An 18648-nucleotide genomic window follows, 5' to 3' on the forward strand; every position below is an offset into this window, starting at 1 on the left:
TAACACTTGAAACATTCTTTACTACTAATTCCCACATTATACATGGCCACATATTCATAGTAAATCTCAAATAAGGTTTATCAAACTATGTTTATATTCATTCTAACTTCCACTTCAAAATATATCTATAAAAAACACATTTTTAATCAAACTTATTTTGACCATTAGATCCAAAACTGAAGCAACAACCATCAACGAATTGCATTAACTCCAATACTTCTCAAATTTCTCTTTCATTTTACTAACCATTATCCTAATGAAAATTCAAAACTTCTTTTACCTTATATATCTCACTAAATTAAAAATTAGAAGTAGGGTAGTCACTCCCAAAAATGATATTAGTAATTGCTTTAAAAACTTCTAGAATATCACCCATCATTTCAACATTTTTCCATTCATCAAGATTTGGTAAACAATCATAAGTTGACTCTCTATCTTGAAATCTAGGAAATACATATTTGAATTTTAATGCACAAGATAACATATCATAAGTAGAGTTCCAACAAGTTGGACAATCAATGACTAACCTTTTTGCACCTAGCTATAATTGCTGCATAATTTTTTAAAAAAAGTAAGAAATTTTACCTCATACTGATTAATGAATTTGATGTTCTCATACACATTATCAATGATATCCTTAATTGCACAAAGACATATTGGATTAATACAATGCACATGAAACAACTTCCCCACAAAACAATTTCCTATTTCTTGAAAAATCATCTTTCAAAACTCTCAAACAAATATCAGTATGCATAACATTATCAATTGAGTTACTAAATACTTTATTTTCAATTTCTCAGTTTTTCAAATACTTGTAAGTAATATTTGTTATGTCAACACCACGAGGAGGAGGAATAACATGCACAAAACTCAAGACTCCTTTTGTGGCTTCCGATTACTATAAATGAAATGCCTAGTAATAACATGTATCCGATTTTTTTATTTTAAAACTTCTAAAAATCCAAGCTAAAACTAATCTTGTTAATCTCTTTCAATAAAATTTTTAATTTCCTTTTCTCCGCCTCATACACCTCCACACATTCCTTCTTAATGGTCTTACGAGATATTTTTCCATAATTTACATTTGTCATCTTTATTACAAAGTTTAATCTCTCCTCTTCTATTATCATGAATAAATGTTTTGAGCAATATGAATTTTCATTTTTAGCCTGATCAAATTTGCCTCCAAACTTCATAAAAATAAGGCTAGATGAACTATGATCAACATACCCCATTGGTTGAAACTTTATAATTTTTTGCTTTCATATTGTCACTTTTCTACTAGGATAGAGTTTAGTATCGACTCATATGTGAGGTCACTCCAATACTAATAATACACAAATTGGTTTTACAATAAATACATTTTTTGTATCATCTAGAAGTGAGATTTATTTGAATTTCAACTACACATGATACCTTTTGTGTCTTTTTGTACTCTTGATAGAGTCACCTTCTTCCTCATTTTGAATACCTTCATCTAGGCTCCCTTCCATTGTATTAGTAGTTTGAGGGGACACTATTGTGGTGAAGTTGACTCATTATCTATGGCCACACTATAACTAGTGGGAGCTATAGATGTCAAAAGAGCAAAATATATTGTCATTCCTACTAGCTACTTCCAAAAAATAAATAAATAATAAAAAAATAAAATAAATAAAAATTAACACATTTTACGGTTGTTAACACATCCACTCTGATCCGGTGGATGTTGAGCTGCGGCACGTTAGGCTGTGAGCTAATTACGCTTCCGATTCTTACAGGCTTCTCAAACTTGTGCTCTGATACTATACCATCTCATTTTCTCTCTGGTTCTAGACTCCACTGTGTAGACAAAAGACTAAATATTTTCCCGCTTGTCCACGATTCGTATTTCGTTTGAAACGCTCCCATTTTTCAGTTATTGTTATTACATTTTAATAATTCAATTAAGAACCGTTGTTGTGGTTGCTACTCCTGCTTTCTCCACTCGCCTCTTCTGATCGAGCTTCGATCTCTTTTTATTTTCAACTATTGTCTGAAAATTTCGTTGCTGCAAGATGGACGACGATAAACTGAATCTCCACGTTGACCGGAGGCTCTCTCTTATTGACGTTTCTTCTATCGATGATCGTCTAATTGATTCTGTCTCGGATGCCTCTTTCTTGTTCCGATCTTCAGGTAGGACGTAGTTATTCTTTATGTATGGATTTCTATATCGTTATTAATCTATTCTATTCAAAGATTTGTATCTGAGAAATGACAATCTACGGTTTTTGATTCAATACAGTAGGTCAACATTCCTCTCTCGCTCGCTCGCTCCTTCTCTTTTTCATTTTCGCAATTCGTTGCTGCTTCTATATTTCTTTGTGTTCTCGCATATGTGTGGCTTCTTTTGTTTCAATGACTATTTTAGAAGCAATGAACTTGAAGAATCATTTGCTCCTCGAGTTTATCTGTATGGTTTGTTGATTAGCTTGTTTTTACTTTTTTCGTTTAGAGAAAAAATGATTTCAGCTATTTTATATTGCTCCTGTGACGAAATTAGAGTCTGAACATGAACTGAAATATTTGAATACGTTCTTTATCTGCCTTCAATTCCGAGCTCTCGGTATGCTTGCCGCAAGTTGGTGAAAGGAATATCTTTTCTGCAGTTGATGTCTGACGTTTCAATTATAGGGTTTGCCTTATGCGTTTTTTACATGTTTTAGGTTTCTGCGGGATGGCAAATAGAAGCTTGCTCTTCCAGTCAAGTCTGTGTGTACAGTGAGGTTTTTGCCTGCTAGGAGTTGGCAGGGCATGTTAGGTTTAGGTTTACTAGAACCTTTTTTTCTTCTTCAAATTTTCATTTTTTAAAGGGGGTGGATATAAAATAAACGAATATCAAGAAAAGAGATAGGGAATAAGTGAGTCATATGTACGTCAATGGCCTCTTCGAACTCCAGAGAGCCTGCTACCTTCACCGAAACATCATGAAAAAGCAAAGAGGCCCAACCAGACCTATGTCCAACCAAAGCAGGTACGAAAGGCTATCCAGCGCTCCTCCAATCATCAAAAGAATGTTGATCCTGTGATCCTCATGAGTAGCTTTATCAGATGCCATTTAAGTCTGTGATGCTATTGCCATCTTGTCAAGTATGCCAAAGGTGGCTCTCATACCACCAGTGACTGAAAATCTGGAAGTACTCTAATGGATGCAGGTGTTGGAATTCCATGTGCTGGTCCTCTTGTAAGGCAGAAATAACCATTTGGGGTTTATAATGATTTTTCTATGCCGAAGCTTGACTGCCAATTTTAATAGCATATGGAGTGCATTTCAGCTAGGTTAATTGTGATGCAACCTAAATAATGACTCTGCCCTGGGTGCACCAAATTATGATCACATTAACATTTACCTGAAGTTCTCCACTCAGTTGAAATGGTGACTGTCTGATTCAGTTCCCTTCATAGTCGTTATCAATGCAACACAAATAATCAGGTGGCCTGTTGCATCCTAAATAACGACTATGCCTTGGGTACACCAAATTATGATCATAGTAAAATTTACCTTAAGCTATCCACTCAGTTGAAATGAGGAGTGACTGATTCAGTTCCCTTCATAGTGGCTGTCAATGTGAGAATCCCCCAGTTCACAAAAAACCTGAGCTTTAGTTTCAACTTTCTTTGTAATATACCAAGGATAGCTGGTGAGATAAAAATGTAGATCCATTTGATGAATTTGAAAGACTAGGGAGTCGGGGCTGTACTTGCCGTCTTCCTAATAAATTATAGTTGTGCTCCTTCCAGAGGGCACACAGTGTGGAAACACAGGCCCAATTGCAGATATGGGTGATACCTTGTTTAAGATAAGGTGAGAAGAAATATAAAACAGGTTTTTCACAATGTGAGGGAACAACCCACTGAGTTTTCAACTGTGATAATTTTTCACCATGCAGATTTTACATATGCTGAACAAGAAAAACACTAAATGCTTAATGGACACAGAGTATATTTGACAGACTCACTGTGACTCAAAGCCTTCATAACACAGTTAAGAGATAATCTAGAGTTGACAAGTAGGTAACATTAAACATTGCAAATTAGTTGGCAGATGATGTCTGCTAGTCTTTCTTCCATGACATTTGGGGGTCAATTAACTTGGTTGTGGCTTAATTATTAACTTTCCATATGGATCAATGATCAAAATCCAAGCATCCTTACCCTCCAGATGTGATGAATTTTTTGGGAATGTGATGGTTAGGAACCAATGAGTCACACCTAACTCTTGTCAACTGGCCTTTTCCCATTAGTTGAAGTAAGCATTGTTGGAACAAGGTTCTAAGTTCTAGAAACCTAGATATTTTATGATGCAAGTGAAGTTATGTGGCTAGTCGGTGAGGGTGGTTGATGATTTTCCTGCCTGACTTTTCCTAATTATATTTGCCCATAATGTGTTGCTGTTTATCAGAGTGTAGAGAAGTTTAAGCTTGAATGCCTTGGTAACCACTTTGTTTAGTCTGAGGCTACATCTACCCTCGGTCATTGGTTTACATACTGCCATCAGTCAAAAGTATTCCAAAAGAAATATTCATTGGAGTTATTAGATGTGTTCAATGATAAAAGTGGCATCGAAGAAGCAATTTTATTATGATTTTTCATGCCTTCACGTACCGTCTCATACCTGCAACAAAGAGCTTTATTTTTCCATCTACTATCTGTTGCCATATATACTTCTATGGCCTTTTCAGCTTAATGGGGACATCCAAAATGATCAAAACCTGTAAACCCTGAGAGGTTTAATAGGATATGAGTCCGGTCTCCTGTTTGATACTTCAGACTTGTCATAATTTGTATAGAGCCCTGTTTTCTTTTCATAGAGTTGGGGTATATTCATCATTTGCCATATTTCCAAGTGTGTGACTGCAAGAGTGCAATCTAGAGGAGGGGTCAACCTTGCTAGAAAGGGACTGGGTCATTCATTATATGCAACTAGAAATGATAAGGTGACAATTTAGAGAAGTAGACTCTTACTATTTATAGCAAAGCATATATTCTGCAAATCACATTGATTTTTGAGTTGCCGTGATATTGTTGTGGGTAGGTTTTGCCACATCATCTTAAAAACACTCTTCTTGACTCATTAAATGATTTCTACAGTGACAGGCCTTCCACAAAATATAGATCCCAAAGGCATTGGTGTAGCACCGCAGGTGGAAAGCTTGGAGGAACCAGCTAGAACTAAAATCAGCAAGCAAATGGAACTGTTGTCTCTGGTGTCAGAAACCTCAGAAGCAAAGCAAATGGGAAGAGCTCCCAAGTGTAACTTGCGTAAAAGTTTAGCTTGGGACAATGCATTTTTCACCAGTGAAGGTATAATTTTCTGTAGTAGGATTCAGAACAAAATTGATAACTTTTTCTTTGTAGTATATATCACAAAATTTAAATAAAGATAAGATTTTCCGTTCTTTTGATTAGGTGTTCTTGATGCTGATGAGCTAGCTATGGTGACTAAAACATTTAGGAAGGCTGAAGCTCCTGCATTACCTGGAATTGAAGAAGATTTGAGGAGATCAACTGAATCAAGTACCACCATTGGTAGTGAGAGTCGGATTTTTGAAAGCCTCGAAGTTGATTTATTTGATCATTTAAGAGCTTCTGTTCGTTATTCTGGTGATGAGAGTGATAAAGCTTCAGATGTGTCATCCTATAGTAGCAAAGCTGGAACAAGCAAACCAGGCCCATCATCTTGCAGCAGTAAGTAGAATTAATGGTTACATGTTTCTTTTAAATCGGTCTGATACTGCTCAAGGCTTTTAATTTAAGTTGATAAGTCATCTGATTGATGCCATATTTAGAACAGTTATCCATTGCAAGACCATCTGGTTGGTCTGGATGCCTTTACACTTGCCTTAAATCTGCAATAATCGTTCAAATAATGATTCCAAATGTTCAGAGTTTGATCTTTCTATGTTGTGATGGTCTTTTTTTAATTTATTTTCTTGCTATAACCATATTGTTCTTAAAGTTTTCCTTATTAATGCTTTGCAGCATCAAGAAAGCAGGATCTGGCTTCTCAGAGCAAGGTAAATTATTTTTCTTTCAGCAATTGTAATCACGCTTTTGTACACTTAATGCTAACGTTATCTTGTGCTAAATTTCAGATAAAGCGTGTGCCTTCTGCTTCGAAGAGACAGAGCGTCAGTTATCAAAGCTTGAGTAAGATCTCCAAGGAGGCATTTTCTCATCCACAAACTGTAAAGGTGCACTTTTTTTATACACATAATCTTTTAAATGGTTTCAAGTGCTGGGTAATATTGACTATTTTAGTTATTTATCAATTAAAGGTCCTCAATAAAAGCAAAGATCAGAAATCCTCTCCAAAGCCACCTAAAACTTTATCCAGGATCAGGCCACTCCCTTCACTACCCAGCAAACGAACATCCTTAGCTGCTCCTGGGACTTCAAACAGTAAAATTAATTGTGGTAAGAGCTTCATTGTATTTGTTGATGCTCATGAAGAGTCAGTATTTGGCTATAATGGAGGACCTTAATCTAATTGTTTTATAAATCTGCTTTGATGTGGCAAAATGCAGGGGACACTGGTAACAGACAGCTGTCGACATTATCTGCAAAACCTGTACCTCCTCGTTCTATTCCTGCTTCTAAACCATCTTCTTTGTCAGGTTTGCCCAAGTTAGCCCAGAGTAGATCTGGGGGCACTTCTTCCATGTCCATAGGTAAATTTACCTCAAGGATATCTGGAAATAAAGCTGAATCTAGAAATAGTTCCCACCTTTCCTCTGGTTCGACCTTAAAAACTCCTATTCGCTCTTCAAGGAAAAAAGTAGAACATGAAAAGATAAAGGCCTCATTGCATTTAATGCCTACCTCGAAATTGTCAACCACATTGCTTGCAAGTTCTATTGATGGCATGTCTTCTTCAGAGTCATCTTCATCAACACCTACTGCGAAACAAAGGGCAAACAATTCAAAAATAAGCCTTCATGCTGGATCCTCATTTTCTGCAGGGAATGCTTTAGAGCGTGTTCCCCCTCAGCTCACAGATGCTGGTCAATCGGAAGAAAAAGGAATGGCATTGGGTAATGCAGTAGCCAAAAGAGCTCCACTGGGAAATGCTGTACTTCCTCATTCTCCTGGTATGGATTCTCTTAGTAGTGGACTTCAAAGTACCTCAGCCTTGCGATTGCTGAAACCATCTGGTCTTCGATTGCCTTCACCAAAGATAGGTTTCTTTGATGCGGTTAGTAGCTTGTGCTTTATGCAGTGTAGAAATATGAAAAAAAAAAATCAGTAGTTTTAATTTGGGGAAGCAAGCACATGACCTTATAGCCAGAATGACTTCTTTGAATTATTTGATAAATGACACTGTTTGTCCTTGCACATGAAAGATGTAATGTGATAGCAGATCTTGTTTATGATATTGTATATGGAAAGATTACCAATCCTGTGCATTTGTTTCTGACTGAATATTGTCTGTTTTTTTCAGGACAAACTTGTGTCACATACTTCTAGTGGGTCTTTGCCGTCTTATACAATACAGCCAAGCAATCATTTTAAAAGTGCTGCTGGAGTTGGCAAACTAGGAGAGGCTTTAAAACAAAAGTCCTATAATAAACTTCAGGCTGATTTTTCAGCTTCAGGCATGAAACCTGCAATCTCTTCACCCATGCAAAAGCAGTCAAATTTATCTCCTGCAACCAGTGGAGAGGTTAATGTGAGTTCTGATGAACTACATCTGTCTGATACAAAAGATTGTGATCAGCATCCTGATTTTGAAGTGGAATGGCACACTGCACAAAATGTCCAGAAGAATAATGAGCAAGTGCAGCCTGTGGAGCAGGTTCATTCAACGGATATCATCAGTAACGCCACGTGTAAAGATGAACTTCAGGTTTTAGTTGAAGCAAAGCCTGGCTTTAATGAACAGACCCTAGATCAATTATCACCCATTGGTAATTTTGATGTGGGCATAGAAAAAAATGTGACTGGACAGCAGATGCCCTCTCTTTCGGCTTTGGATGCGAAGAACTCAACTAGTTCTGTTCATTCTAATTCAGCTTCCCGTTCTAGGGAACTCCCACTTCATGAAATCATGATAGATCTTGGAATTAGTGCCGCAGATCTTACTTCTCTGGCTGATCTGGGTATGGGATCACCTTCAATGAGAACACCCTTGTCGGCTAAACCGTCTCTTGGCAATGCAAATGGATCATTTGCCTTGGCAGTGGAAGGCATCACTCAAAAGCCAATAGAAAAAACAGTTGACCCTACTTCTAGGAAAGGATCATTTACCTGGGCAGCGGAAGGAATCACACAAAAGCAAAGAGAAAAAAAAGTTGACCCTACTAGGAAAGGCAAAGAAACGCCCACTGTGGAGCTAAAGCAGGAGACTTTTGTAGCAAACAGTTACTGTGAAGGGGAGGCTCTCTGGAGTGAAAAAGAGAACAACAAGGACAGTAATCGCTATTCTTTGTCACTTCTTTAGCACCAAGTTATCTAATAAGGTCAGGTCTCCTGTCAACAACTTCCTGAAAGCATATTTTATGATTTTTGTTTCTAGTTTGTCAATTACAAACTCTTAGACTTTACAACAGTATATAATAGATACGGTCTCTTTCCCTCATCTCACTTCATTAGTTCTAGCCTAGCAAATTTATAGTAGTTACTGATAATTAACCTGTATTCCTGAACTATTTAGTCAAAAAGACTACACGAGTAATTGTAGTAATCATAACTAGGTGAACTAGCTAAAATTTCCTGTTTCTGTGTTATGTCTGTACAACCGATTTCAGTTGACCTCAGAATATCTATAAAATACTCCTACTTTTCTATCCAGGAATTTTGTTCACAGGAGATTACACATGTTTAGGGACAGGCTTTAGCTGTTGGAGGGTAGTTGTCACATCGTTGTTGAGGAGCTATTTTATTGGTGATCTTGAACATTGTTATAGAATCTTTTGTCATTGTTCCTTGGCCCCAAAGTTCAAAACTGTATCCACTAGCACTTTTCAGGGCTAAAGGAAGCCTGGTATTTTGTGTTTTGAGTGCATAGTATATTTCAATTTGATAATTTCTTCCTTTGCCTGTCACAGGACGTCTTTGCCATATAACTTGATTTACGAGCTACATTAGCGAAGCGATAATTTGGAAAAGCTTAAAATATATCAAATTGTTGAAGGGGAGAGAAGATCGGACAGAAAAATGAAGGAAAATGAGGAATGGTGAAAATCTATTGAATGGTTGAGGTCGCAGTCCAAGAGATTTCTAACATTTGATGGTGTTAAGTCAATGTTATTGTATTCCTTATTTTTTGCTAACTAATCCAACTTAATATATAGAAAGTAATAGTAAGAACTAAAAACCTATCGTGGATTTTTCACCCACAAAAAATGCGAAATTTTGACGTTAATAGCTATTTAGGGCAAAAATTTTATTTCGCCACTAAAAAACCAACATTTCTTAGTGAAAGTTTTTGCCTCTAAATAAATTTTTATTTTTAAATATTTATCAAATATTTCTACCAATAATTTTTTTTAAAAAAATTATTTTTTCAGGATTTTCTTCAAGAGAAATTTATTTTTATTTTTATAAAAATATTTCTCCATGATTTTCACCTATAAATAGATTTTATATTTAAAATTTTGTGGTTTTTCCGAGAAAAATATTTCGATTTTTAAAAAAAATTGCTCGACCATTATTCACTGAGAAATATTTCTTAGAGAAAAAATCGTTGAAATTTTTACATACGCCTGATGCCACATGGCACGTGCGTAAGGCATGCATGGCACGTGAATGCGGCTTGTGCCGCACGCAATGCTAGCCACCACCGGCCCGCGCTCCGGCCTCTCCCTCTCAAACGAAGTGCAGAAAGGAGAGATGAACAAGATTTGGGATTTTTCTACCTTGGTTTTCGTCTCATGATGCTTTACCATTTGTACGTCTGATTGCTATCAACATTAGAATCCTGTAATTAGCACAAAAATATCAAACCATTTGTGCGTCTGAATGCTATTAGCATTAAACTCCTCTAATTAACACAAAACTGTCAAACCAGGCATGATGAACAGCAGTTCTGCATCTAAAATATAAAAAAGGAATGTTGCATTCTCTCCGTGTAACTGAAACAAACAGAAAGCAAGAAAACACAAAACAGACGCCATTTGAAATTTTTTTCCCTTCTCAAAATTTTATTCCCATTTCAAACCCACAAAATATCACCTTTTCTTCACAATTTCCTGTGATCTCAGCAACTTTCCTCCCATCAGTGAAACACAAATAGGAGTTGGTTTTCCTGCCAAGCTCTCAATCGGAATGGGACACTAACGTGCAGTCGGTACCACCACATGATCATCAAAGGAAGTGCATGGCTCACATGCTGCAAAGTCCTGAGAATTGCCATCTAAGGGAGATTGTAGAGAACTCCTTGATAATGAGTCCGAGCTCCCTTCTAGCCCTATTTGTGCCTCCCTCTCAATGGAAATTGCTTCCTGAATCTCCTTGAGCACGTCCGATATGGATGGCCTCTGCCTCCCACTGGGTTGAACACACATCATCGCTTTCTCAGCAATTTTCCAGATTGACTGAATATCGAAGTTGTTCCGCAGAGATGGATCAATTATGCCATGTATGTTTCCACTTTCAATATGTGACTTTGCCTGCAAAGTTCATGTAAACACAAGATATGGCAATCAGTAGTAAATTTGGCAGTGCACCAACTTAAAAAACATGACACCCAATGTTTATTTTTTTGAGGTGGGTGTCTCACTGACACATCTCATGTATGGGGATGAGAAATTCAGTATTTTTAGGGGGTGAGACGTCTCACTCCTTATACAACTAAATATGTAACATTACACCCAAGACATCTCAGGCATTACGCCTAAGACATCTCGGATTTGGCATAAGTAAGACATCTCAGAAACCGGAATGCCCGTCCCTGTATAGGCTACAATCTACAAATCTCAACAAGCAAATATGATGAAAACAATGGACAATGGTCTTTGGCTTCAGTAAAAATCTAAGAGATTCAACAGGAAAAAATCATGAAATAGATGCATGTTGATATGTAGGACTACAACACAGCCTGCCTATACAGGGATCAAATGGAAGAATAAGAAGATTAGTATCGTCAACCCAGTCAAAAAATGAAAGGGTTTTACCCATTGGACAATGTTCCGGAAGTTTGCACCAAAGCATTCATTAGATATCGCTTGTCTACCAGACATTAGCTCAAGCAGAATGACACCAAAGCTATATACATCACTCTTGTCTGTTAACTGTTGCGTGACATAGTACCTATCGCAAGAAAGACAAAAAAGACAAAATACAACAAGCTCAGAACATGAATTCAGTGTATACAAGTACTTAGGTAAAAACACCCATTTCATGTAGATGCCTTATTTTGACTCAGCTTATATATGCTATATAAACTTACTCTGGGTCTAAATAACCAACAGTTCCTCGAACCACACTAGATACATGACTTGATCCCTCCACTGCAAGTTTTGAGAGACCAAAATCTGAGACTTTTGCCCTCATGTGCTTGTCAAGAAGTATATTACTACTTTTTAAATCCCTGTGAATGACAGTAGGAACACACCCACTATGGAGGTACTCCACACCTGAAAACAGTTTTGAGAAATCACTTTACCATTGATTCCTGTCATATTAAAAACATAAAAACGTAGTGGATTGAACCTTCGACTAAATGACCACAAGGGGGTTTTCCAATACAAGGTAATGGGTTCAAGTCTTACCAGGGTAAGGGTTCACTATTAAAAAAATAATAATAACATAAAATGTTTGTATTAACCTTTAGCAGCATCTTCAGCAATCTCAAGGCGCTTGATCCAACTGATGCTTCTCTCCTGAGTCGAGCTTCCTGGCAATATCAAATAGGGATGACACAGCATCACACGTGCATAGAAATATTAAAAAAAACAAAAAAAAACTAACTGCACCTACCATAAAGGTGTTCCTTTAGAGTTCCATTGTGCATGAATTCATAAACAAGGATGTTTGCTCCTTTCTCTTGACAATACCCCAGAAATTGGACAAGATTTCTGTGGTGTATTCTTGAAAGAAGAGCAACCTGAATGATACGATTTTTTCAGTAGTCTATCATAAGGCTCAGGCTGCACTAAAGGTGCAGGAATTGCACTCAGAAAAGGCAGAAGCATTAAGAATTAGAATAAAGATATAATATGAAGCGAACAAATACCTCATTGGAAAATTCTCTCTTTCCCTGGAAGGAATCTGTCGAGAGTACCTTGACTGCAATTTCATATCCATCTTTTAGTCTTCCATAGTACACAACACCAAATCCCCCAGAACCAATTTGCCTCCCAAATCTTTCAGTTGCATCTTCAAGCTCCACCAATCGAAAGCAGTGGGCAGATTCAGCACCAGCATCACTCAAGGAAGAAGCAAGCTTATGGGCAGGTAGAACACCACTAAGATTCTCTGTTGCATATGACAGCAATACTGAATGTGGAGAATTTTTTACCGTAAAAAACAAGAGCAGAGATTAGCATAAAACCAGTCAACTAGATATACCTTCCTCAAAATATTTCTTCTTCATATGACATACACATAAACAACATATAATGGCAGCCAGAACCAAAGCAGATGCTCCAACTACTGCAACAATAATGATCTTTTTGTCCTTAGAAAGACCCTTGCTGCAATGGAGTTCTACATTTCCTGAATAGCTGCATAACAAGATAAACTTGGTTCGATCATTTAAAAACTAATATGGCCTGAACTGACAAAATAGTTATATTGATAGATGAGTGCTATTTTACTGCAATGACAGTACAAATGTGTCAAAATTTGTGAATGTTTTATTCAATATATACCTTGCAGCCTTCTGTTTTTGGGAAAAGTACACCTTGCAACATAGTAAAATAATTCAAAAGACATTTCCATTTTAAACATTGGTATGTTCATTGGAGATCTGGGAAGAAAAAATGATTCAGAAAACTGCGCTAATTATATCATTCAAAGATCTCCCTATTTTCTTCATTTGTTTGCCACTAAGAGGCAATTACACACTAAAATAGTGAAATTTATATAGGATAGAGCAGTCCATGATTATACCCATTTGTAAAGATTAATCAGACAACACCTGGTTGTGAGTGCTGCCAAAACAGCTGCATCCTTAGAAATATAAAGTAAAGAGTTTCATCTTATTCTGGGAGGAAACATATAAGCGAAAAAAGAATAACTGTAAAGAAACCAATACCCACTTAAAATCTACATCCCTTATTAGAAGGGAACAAGGTACTGGTCCTGACAGTAAATTGTTCTGCACGTACCTGAAACAAGACACATTGACAAGTACTATTGTTAGGACAGGTTTATCACCACTAAGTCAGGGTCCACTCAGAGGGTATGATAACTAAAAAGTTCAAAATAAATGAAACCTTGAATTCATCTAGTATAAAGATACAGATTCTTACAACTGACTTAGATTTTGGAGGTTCAATAAGTATGATGGTACAGCTCCAGTCAAGCGATTGTTCTCAAGATGACTACAGTAAAGAGACAACGACTGTTATTTGAATAGTTTTTAAATGTTTATAGTCATTAGACAACTATATACTGAAAAATCAAAAACATTTACATGCTCTTCAAATTTATAGCCCCACTCAAATCAGGAATTGGACCCACCAATGAGTTCCCATCAAGCCAACTGACAAGAAAATCATACAGTTAGAGAAGAAAAAAGGGGATCCAAGGTGTGCAAAATTAACAAGCATGGTACTCACAGCTCCACTAAGCCTGTCAACTTGGTTAACTCTATAGGTATACTCCCAGTCAAATTCCTCCTTGACAAGACACTGCAGAAATAGGAGAAGATGTTAGTGCCAAATCAGACTGATGATCTTCTTAACAAAACTGACCTAAAAATTTGGAGGATCAACTGGGTCAAAGAAAAGCAATGGATACTCGAAAACACTGCCATCTTACAAACATTTTGATTATCTTTGGCTGTGGGTCCAAGTTGCATTGCACCCATGTCCACGGAACTGGAAGGCAGGGATCGCCGCCTTCTTGAGCCCAATCAGCATTTGAGTATAGTGAAATCAACCTTGTCATTGTAGTAGCTGTACTTTAAAAAATGGGTCACATTAGTGACTACCAAAACGTATTTCAAATCACACAATTAAAAACAGAGAGCAAGATCTCAGGCTATTACAATCAACAGATCCCAAATTTATCGGCAAGTATTTGCTTATCTCCATAGCATTCAACAGGGGTCCATGGGATGAGTCGGATGTGTTTACAAATGAGAATGACAAGACAAAAGGGAGAGTTAAATTGGGGAAGCCTGGCTCGTATAACCGATATCTTCCTTGAGCATTTTCTTCAATATTAACTTCAGGTTTATTAAGTTCAGGGTGCTGTGCCAGCCGTAGCCTGAATTTTCTGATCTCATTTGGATCCAAATCTTCAACCTCAGCAAAATAGCACGCTGCCCAGCCATTCCCAGGGAAACCATCCAGGTTCAACCGGTAATTTAAACTGCCACCTGTACCGACCACGGCTGTTTGCATTACTTTCTGTGGTGGTCTCTCATATCTGTTAGCATCAATTGGCATTGAGGTTGAGACATTAATTGTCCCACGAGCAACATCAACTAAGTAGTTTGCTTTCTTCAGAGTATCTGATTGCCATATTCGATCAAATGGATCATCAGGGTACCTGATCAGATAGACATGTCCCGTTAGCAGGAAAGTTGTTGGTAGTGCTAATCAAAATTCAGAAAGAATATGCCAATTTCAGAAAACTAAAGCCAACAAAAATTACCATTAAAGATGTAAATATGAGTAATTAGGAAACTGACTTTTTGTTTTTGCTCCATGAATAGTACAAGAAACAGAAATTAAAAGTCAAAAAGCATATGTGAAAAATGTCTGGCTATTTTCAGCCTGTCATCAGCCATTTTCGATTCATGCCACCCTGATCACATGTTTTTATTTCTCATTGGAACATTCGGATGACTATTCTCACAGCACGGTGAGAATTTTTTATTTTTTAAAATTTTTTAGAAGAAGGTGAAGAAGGTTGAAGCATTTTATTTCACAAAGGCCATATTAGGGCCAAGTGTTCTACATGTCTTAGGAAATACTCAGAGGCAATTGCATCAAAGATTTTAACAAGCTGAGTTATGTCAGAATAGTTGGGAATCCAACCCAAAATGTAAAATATAATGGATTTGAGAATACCTGACAGGTTCTGGACTCCATGCGCCAAAATTAATCCTTGCTGAGACACTAAGATAAAATTCGGTTTCATCATCTGTTAAGTACATTGAATCATTGAACTGGCGAAGCTCAAGAGTGGAAATAAATGGCTGTCCTGTAGTGGCATTAGATACACAGATGCTAATTGTTGAAGACATTGGCAAAATGATAAGCTCTCGAGTTTCCAAGGTATTAGCATCAGAGATGACCACCGTCCACCAATGTGTGGACCCCAAAGAGATATCAAATTTTGGAAAAACATTACTATTGTCAAAATTCCCATACAAGAAGGTTGCTCGTATGAGGTACCGCATCCTTGACTTAACATCTAAGTCATAACAGTACTTCCTGTTATCATCGGGAGGAAAGTACCTAAGAGTTGTATACTGTCTTCGGGTCTCACCAGAGACAGATATATTAGCTGTTTGACCGTACATGTATTGGTTGTCTGGAACCCACTCAAGTCCAATTTCATCTGTGTAACTCCCGGTGCCACCACAATCAATGCTCACAAAACCTGCTCCCACAAAACTAAGAAATTCTGTTTACTAGAATATAATGACCTCAAGCATACTGAAATTGTCGAAAAACAGAGCACTCATAAGCATGAAGGAAGAAGAAATCTCTTTTTTCAGAAACATGTATGTTATAAACCAAAAAACTGGTTTATGATGTTCTAAAATGAAAAGACAACATAAAAATTTGAACAAAGACAAAATCAATTCAGCAAAAACCAGTTGGCATGAAATCTATGGTAGTCCACCCATGTCAATAGTATAACAACTGCAGTGCCTCTCTGTGTATGCATGAGAGATTCAGAAGAGCCTGCAACTTTGAATTTCTAAAAAAGGTTAAAATTTGGTTTGTTTAGAAAGATGTACATATTTATTTGAGAGATTGATGGTCATGTAATAAATATTTATACTTGGTTTTTCATTTCAAGTAATAAGAGCAAGTTTTTTGCTTTATTTATGATCCACTCAACACCAAGTTTGCAAGGGGTGTGTTATGGTGTGTATGGTTGGTCTTCCCTGTGAATTATAGAAGAAACATTTAAATGTAAATCCATCGTTCAGTAGATAAACGAAGTTTAAATCAAGATAAGCTCACCAGATTATCTACTCCATACATATTCTTCCGTTCACTTCTTGCAAACCAACAAAAGTAAGTGAACCAATTCGAAATTCAACAAGTAAAACAAATTGATGATATCCAGTAGGGGCAGATCAGGAGTTGTGGCCACTAATTTTTCGTGCCATGCACGAACATTTTGGTGTGTTGGGAGACTAAAAACCTGAGATTTGAGTAGTATAAATTTACCATTCCATTTTGGCTTTTAAGTGGGGATAAACCCAAAACTGATGATGGAGATATTCAGAGGCAGATTCTGCCGACTAAATACGGAGGTAGGCGGACATTACACATGAAAAGCAAATCCATTCAAGTTCGTCCCTTGGAAAGAACTTCTAGAGATGTTTCGGTTCTTCCTCATTCAGAACTAGTTTACTAATTTTGGGTCGGTTAAGCAGCCTCAAGGATCGACGCAAGTCTGATTAAGATGTATTTGGCTTCCTTTATTTCTTCCCCTGAAAACTAAAAGACATCCTCTCCAAAAACTCAATATATCACTTTCAAGAACACAAAAAAAAAAGCCCCAGGAAGAGAAAACTCCACAGAAAGAGATACCGAAACTCATGAGAGACAACCAGAAGAGAAGCTTACCGGGCATTTGACCTCTGGCGTTGAGAAAAATTAAAGGAAGGATAAGGAGGAGACGCGATGCCATTTTCAGAGAAAGATAGAGAATGGCAAAGTGATAGCAGAGCGAAAAACAAAATAGGGAGGGAGAGAGGGAGTATCTTTCTGAGAGTGAGCGCTTTGTTAAAGGAAGTGGGAAAAGCAGCAAAATGATTCTTTTGAACAAATTTTGTTTGGTTACGGAGTGGGAAGGACTGTTTCATTCCCGGCTTCTTTTGTCAGTGAAGTGGGTCCCCCCAACTGATTTCTTCCTTCTGCTCTACTCTCCTCCTCAGATTCCGGACTTTTTTTCCGGACATTCTTTTCCCGACAATTATATTCGCACACGACGCATATTGTTTAAAAATAAAACCCGCTCCGAATAATAGAAAGATGTGAATACTTAATAATAAACTATCATAACAAACGAATCAACCGACGAAATCAACTCTTTTCGGATCACACCTGGGACCGCGAAGAATCCGACTCGAGGACCCGCTAAGTGGGCAACAGCACGTGAACATGGGGCCCCTCGTTTCCGACCCGAAAGAGGACGCATTTTTGTGCCTCGAGGAAGCAAAGGGAGAAGGAACGCGGAAGCCTCAAATATAACTTTATCTTTTGTTCCATCAAAGTGCACTTTTTCACATCAGGAAACCCGATCGCATTGACTGAAGAACTCCTGGCCACAGCCGAGTTCTTCCCCATTAGACGAAGCAAGCCCCGCCAACTCATTAACACCTTTTCGGACAAGGAGCTTTTCAGAAAATGGAATCTTAGCAGAAGAAAAGTTATCTCGTTCTTCCCATGATTTCGTATTAAAGCTCTGAAAATTTCCTCCTGAGCTTAGGATTTGGACAGTGTGATGAACTGTGTGTGTCGCTTCTTTAGTACCTTTTCCCCACTAGGGTGCTTCATTTAAAATTTGCTCCTACTAGACGAAGCAACCCCGTGCGGCATGTTAATGATAGCTGAGCGCCTCTAACAATGGACTGCAAAGAAAAATAAACGGGAGCTGAATAGTAAGTACCTGAAGAAAGAAGATTTTTATATATGAATACACGTTAGGATTATTCAGCGGTTCAATTTTCACTACACAGAGAGTAAAAACCAAATTCAAGTTATATGTCATCCATTGGCGCTCTTCTGATGATTTTTTAGCAGAGACAAAACGCTTCATGACAGACATCAAGAGGCCAACGATTTTGATTTTGCGCTCTAAAACTGATGAAAAGCAAAGGATGCCCAGACAAGTACATTTCCTGAGAAGCACGTTGGGCCACACTCTGTCCATACATCTCAGGGGGACCCTTGAGTGAGCCATTTTTTACTCCCTTCCATGCATAGGCACCATGACATGTGCCTGTGTCTGCAAAACATGAATCAAAATCATTAGCTTTTACGTTTTCATTTGGGAAAAAATACTAGGAGACTGCTACGACAATGGCCAATGTTTCAGGAAACAGCTTTTAGCATAATAGGCAAAGCTTGAGGCGGTGCAAACAAAAATCTGAATTAAACAGCTGTGTCGTTTATAGAACCCAAATCACTATGCTGAACTTTGTCTACCCAACAGCTGCAGTTTTTTTTTTTCTCACCAGGCTTTAGATGTTTTCCTTGTAACATTACATGCTACATATACCATGCCACTGTCACGTTCTTTTGGGCATTCCTAACTAATACC

The 18648-nt window shown here is 37.5% G+C and overlaps 2 protein-coding genes across 5 annotated transcripts; one reads left to right on the top strand and one right to left on the bottom strand.

Annotated features, from left to right (window-relative positions):
- Positions 1-1956: 1956 nt before the first annotated feature.
- Positions 1957-9297, top strand: LOC137942412 (uncharacterized). 3 transcript variants are annotated; one of them, XM_068788046.1, is made up of 9 exons: positions 1957-2160; positions 5116-5328; positions 5434-5712; positions 6007-6041; positions 6120-6218; positions 6303-6441; positions 6552-7219; positions 7466-8483; positions 9072-9297. In XM_068788046.1, exons 1-8 carry the CDS (start codon positions 2040-2042, stop codon positions 8462-8464), a joined length of 2553 nt encoding a protein of 850 aa, XP_068644147.1. In that variant the 5' UTR covers positions 1957-2039; the 3' UTR covers positions 8465-8483; positions 9072-9297. The 3 variants fall into 3 exon arrangements, with proteins under 3 accessions (XP_068644147.1, XP_068644146.1, XP_068644145.1); XM_068788045.1 differs by lacking the exon at positions 9072-9297 and adding an exon at positions 8816-9016; XM_068788044.1 differs by lacking the exon at positions 9072-9297 and having other exon boundaries at positions 7466-8678.
- A 739-nt stretch (positions 9298-10036) lies between these two features.
- LOC137935796 (probable LRR receptor-like serine/threonine-protein kinase At1g67720) lies at positions 10037-17091 on the bottom strand. Of its 2 annotated transcripts, none has more exons than XM_068780232.1 (15): positions 16950-17091; positions 15210-15744; positions 14180-14685; positions 13955-14087; positions 13749-13820; positions 13604-13672; positions 13440-13511; positions 13227-13295; positions 12535-12689; positions 12200-12441; positions 11944-12070; positions 11792-11860; positions 11414-11600; positions 11139-11274; positions 10037-10634 (listed from the first exon to the last, which is right to left on the bottom strand). In XM_068780232.1, exons 1-15 carry the CDS (start codon positions 17011-17013, stop codon positions 10299-10301), a joined length of 2772 nt encoding a protein of 923 aa, XP_068636333.1. In that variant the 5' UTR covers positions 17014-17091; the 3' UTR covers positions 10037-10298. The 2 variants fall into 2 exon arrangements, with proteins under 2 accessions (XP_068636333.1, XP_068636332.1); XM_068780231.1 differs by having other exon boundaries at positions 12200-12462.
- Positions 17092-18648: the final 1557 nt, after the last annotated feature.

Source organism: Aristolochia californica, unplaced genomic scaffold (assembly GCF_029961685.1).
Source record: "Aristolochia californica isolate CCGP_79_NKW_82.1479 unplaced genomic scaffold, dmAriCali1.0.hap1 SCAF_10, whole genome shotgun sequence".
NCBI classification, from domain to species: Eukaryota; Viridiplantae; Streptophyta; class Magnoliopsida; order Piperales; family Aristolochiaceae; genus Aristolochia; species Aristolochia californica.

Excerpts from the sequence above, each read along its gene's own strand:
- LOC137935796 (XM_068780231.1), bottom strand. The coding sequence starts at position 17,013 with ATGGCATCGCGTCTCCTCCTTATCCTTCCTTTAATTTTTCTCAACGCC. Across the intron at positions 14,686-15,209 it reads TGGAGTCCAGAACCTGTCAG|GTACCCTGATGATCCATTTG; the intron begins GTATTCTCAAAT and ends CTATCTGATCAG. Across the intron at positions 14,088-14,179 it reads AAATTTGGGATCTGTTGATT|CTACTACAATGACAAGGTTG; the intron begins GTAATAGCCTGA and ends TTTAAAGTACAG.
- LOC137942412 (XM_068788046.1), top strand. The coding sequence starts at position 2,040 with ATGGACGACGATAAACTGAATCTCCACGTTGACCGGAGGCTCTCTCTT. Across the intron at positions 2,161-5,115 it reads TTTCTTGTTCCGATCTTCAG|TGACAGGCCTTCCACAAAAT; the intron begins GTAGGACGTAGT and ends TGATTTCTACAG. Across the intron at positions 6,219-6,302 it reads CTCATCCACAAACTGTAAAG|GTCCTCAATAAAAGCAAAGA; the intron begins GTGCACTTTTTT and ends TATCAATTAAAG.